Source organism: Salvelinus sp. IW2-2015, unplaced genomic scaffold (assembly GCF_002910315.2).
Source record: "Salvelinus sp. IW2-2015 unplaced genomic scaffold, ASM291031v2 Un_scaffold11032, whole genome shotgun sequence".
Taxonomy (NCBI): Eukaryota; Metazoa; Chordata; class Actinopteri; order Salmoniformes; family Salmonidae; genus Salvelinus; species Salvelinus sp. IW2-2015.
This window is the reverse complement of record NW_019952289.1, coordinates 237-3,394: the sequence shown is the minus strand read 5'-3', so window position 1 is coordinate 3,394 and position 3,158 is coordinate 237. Positions and strand designations below refer to the sequence as shown.

Sequence of the window (3,158 nt, the reverse complement as noted above, 5' to 3'; positions counted from 1 at the left end):
TGTTATAACTGTCCTAGTGTAGGAGTCTCTACAGGAAGGTTAGGATGCTGTGTTACACTGTCCTCTAGTGTAGGAGTCTCTACAAGGAAGGTTAGGATGCCTGTTATACTGTCCCTAGTGTAGGAGTCATCTACAGGAAGGTTAGGATGCTGGTTTATCACTGTCCTAGTGTAGGAGTCTCTACAGGAAGGTTAGGATGCTGTTTATCACTGTCCTAGTGTAGGAGTCTCTACAGGAAGGTTATTAATGCTGTGTATCACTGTCCCTAGTGTAGGAGTCTCTACAGGAAGGTTAGGATGCTGTGTTATCACTGTCCCTAGTGTAGGAGTCTCTACAGGAAGGTCTTAAGCGATGCTACTGTTATCACTGTCCTAGTGTAGGAGTCTCACAGGAAGGTTAGGATGCTTGTTATCTACTCCCCCCTAGTGTAGGAGTCTTACAGGAAACAGGTTTAGGATGCTGTGTTATCCCCTAGTGTAGGAGTCTCTACAGGAAAGGTTAGGATGCTGTCCCCTGTGTAGGAGTCTCTACAGTGAAGGTTAAAGGACTCGCTGTCCCCTAGTGTAGGAGTCTCTACAGGAAGGTTAAGGATGAAGCTGTACCCCTAGTGTAAGGGTCTCTACAGGAAGGTTAGATGCTGTCCCCTATCGTAGGAGTTCTACAGGAAGTTAGGATGCTGTTGTATACTGTCCCCTAGATGTAGAGTTCTCTACAGGAAGGTTAGGATGCTTGCTTTATACTGTCCCCTTAGTGTAGGAGTCTAATCTACAGGAAGGTTAGGATGCTGTTATAACTGTCCTAGTGTGGAGTCTCTACAGGAAGTAGGATTGCTGTGTTATCACTGTCCCTAGTGTAGAAGTCTCTACAGGAAGGTTAGGATGCGTGTTATCACTGTCCTCCTAGTGTAGGAGTCTCTACAGGAAGGTTAGGATGCTGTGTTATAACTGTCCCTAGATGTAGGAGTCTCTACAGGAAGGTTAGGATGCTGTGTTATCACTGTCCTTAGTTTGTAGGAGTCTCTACAGGAAGGTTAGGATGCTGTGTTATCACTGCCCCTAGTGTAGGAGTCTCTACAGGAAGGTTAGGATGCTTCCTCTAGTGTAGGAGTCTCTACAGAAGTTAGGATGCTGTCACCCTAGTGTAGGAGTCTCTACAGGAAGTTAGGATGCTGTGTTTCACTGTCCCCTAGTGTAGGAGTCTCTACAGGAAGGTTAGGATGCCTTGTATCACTGTCCCTAGTGTAGCAGTTCTCTACAGGAAGTTAGGATGCGTTGTCCCCTAGTGTAGGAGTCTCTACAGGCAAGGTTAGGATGCTGTGTTATCACTGTCCCCTAGTGTAGGAGTCTCTACAGGAAGGTTAGGATGCTGTGTTATCACTGTCCTCTAGTGTAGGAGTCTCCTACAGGAAGGTTAGGATGCTGTCCCCTAGTGTAGGAGTCTCTACAGGAAGGTACAAACCTCTGTCGGTTCTCGTGGCCCCGGCCAGCAGAGCATAGAAGATGTGATAGTTCCTCTCTCCAGGGTTCTGTCTCACCACACGGTTCTTTTCAAGTAAAATTCTGAAGTGTAAAGCTAAGGAGAACACAGACAGTGTGAGAGAGTGTGAGAGAGTGAGAGAGAGAGAGTGAGTGAGTGTGTGACAGTGTTTTAGGGATACAGCTCTATGATGCAGCCTCCATGGATGGATGTTCCCACTCTGGGAGAAGTGGAGCTGGATAAACTTCCCAAAGCGGGAAGAGTTGTTGTTGTAAACCGTCTTGGCATTCCCAAACGCCTCCATGATGGGGCTGGAGGAGAGAGAGACAGTGAGAGGGAGAGAGAAAGTGAGAGAGACAGAGGGAGAGAGAGAGACAGAAGTAGAGAGAGAGAGAGGGAGGGAGAGAGAGGGAGAGAGAGAGAGAGAGTGTTACAGGCTTTGGTTTTTCCAATTATGTTTTGAGGTTGGACTTCAGCACGTATGACGCACCGATTGGTGTCACCTCGTTAGTCAGTATGTTACACCTGTGCTGGTTTGTCACCTCGTTAGTGGGAAGGGGTTTCACCTGTCCTGGCCCAGGTGTTATTTAAGAGTGTCCGGCCCAGTGCTCCAGTTGTCTTGATAGATGTGGAGGGTCGACACCTTTAGTGGTCTTGATAGATGTGGAGGGTTAACACCTTTAGTGGTCTTGATAGATGTGGAGTGTTAACTCCTTTAGTTGTCTTGATCGATGTGGAGGGTCGACTCCTTTAGTTGTCTTGATCGATGTGGAGGGTCGACTCCTTTAGTTGTCTTGATCGATGTGGAGGGTCAACTCCTTTAGTTGGTTTAACACCATTTTTATTTCTAGACCAACAATCCTTTATCTGATTTCCCTGGTTTCGTTTTGCGCCACTTTTCGGTTTACTTCCTGTCTTTAGGTTTGGTGTGGGTTTTAATTTAATTTTCCTCCTCTTGGGTAAATGTAGCAGGTCTCATGTTGGGTGTCTTTCTTGCTAGTCAACTTGCAGTGGACCCCCCCATGAGTGTCTTTCAGAACCCCTCCTAAAACCCCACCTGTTTGGTTGTTGTTGTTAGTGACTCTTTGTTAGTGTCCTCTTCTGTTTTTCTAGCTGGGGAACGTAACAAGAGACACACCGACCATCAGACAAACCTGTACGGGTCATGGGTGTCTGTAGAATCAGTCAGTTACCTGCTCTGTATAATGGCCTGCTCCACACGGATGCTCCTCTCAGACTGGGCTGTCCCGGCAGACTTCTGGGACATCACAGACAGGAACTGGAGCAGCAGCTTGGTACTCTCCGTCTTCCCTGCTCCTGACTCTCCACTAGAGACAGACACACAGATATGACTCTATACCGGAGACAGACACACAGATATGACTCTATACCAGAGACAGACACACAGATATGACTCTATACCAGAGACAGACCACACAGATATGACTCTATACCAGACGACAACGATCATCACAGACAATATGACTCTATACCAGAGACAGACACACAGTATGACTCCATACCAGAGACAGACCACAGATATGACTCTATACCAGAGACAGACACACAGATATGACTCTATACCGAGACAGACACACAGAATAGTGACTCTATACGGAACAGACACACAGATATGACTCTATACCAGAGACAGACACACAGATATGACTCTATACCAGAGA

General features: G+C 46.9%; 1 protein-coding gene across 1 annotated transcript; it reads right to left on the bottom strand.

Moving 5' to 3' along the window:
- Positions 1 to 1,547: 1,547 nt before the first annotated feature.
- On the bottom strand, positions 1,548 to 2,804 carry LOC112080019 (unconventional myosin-VIIa-like; the record flags this gene model as incomplete). Its single annotated transcript, XM_070442477.1, has 3 exons — positions 1,548 to 1,559; positions 1,658 to 1,787; positions 2,670 to 2,804. Coding segments are annotated over 3 exons (277 nt in total), but the record flags the coding sequence as incomplete, so codon positions are not given.
- Positions 2,805 to 3,158: the final 354 nt, after the last annotated feature.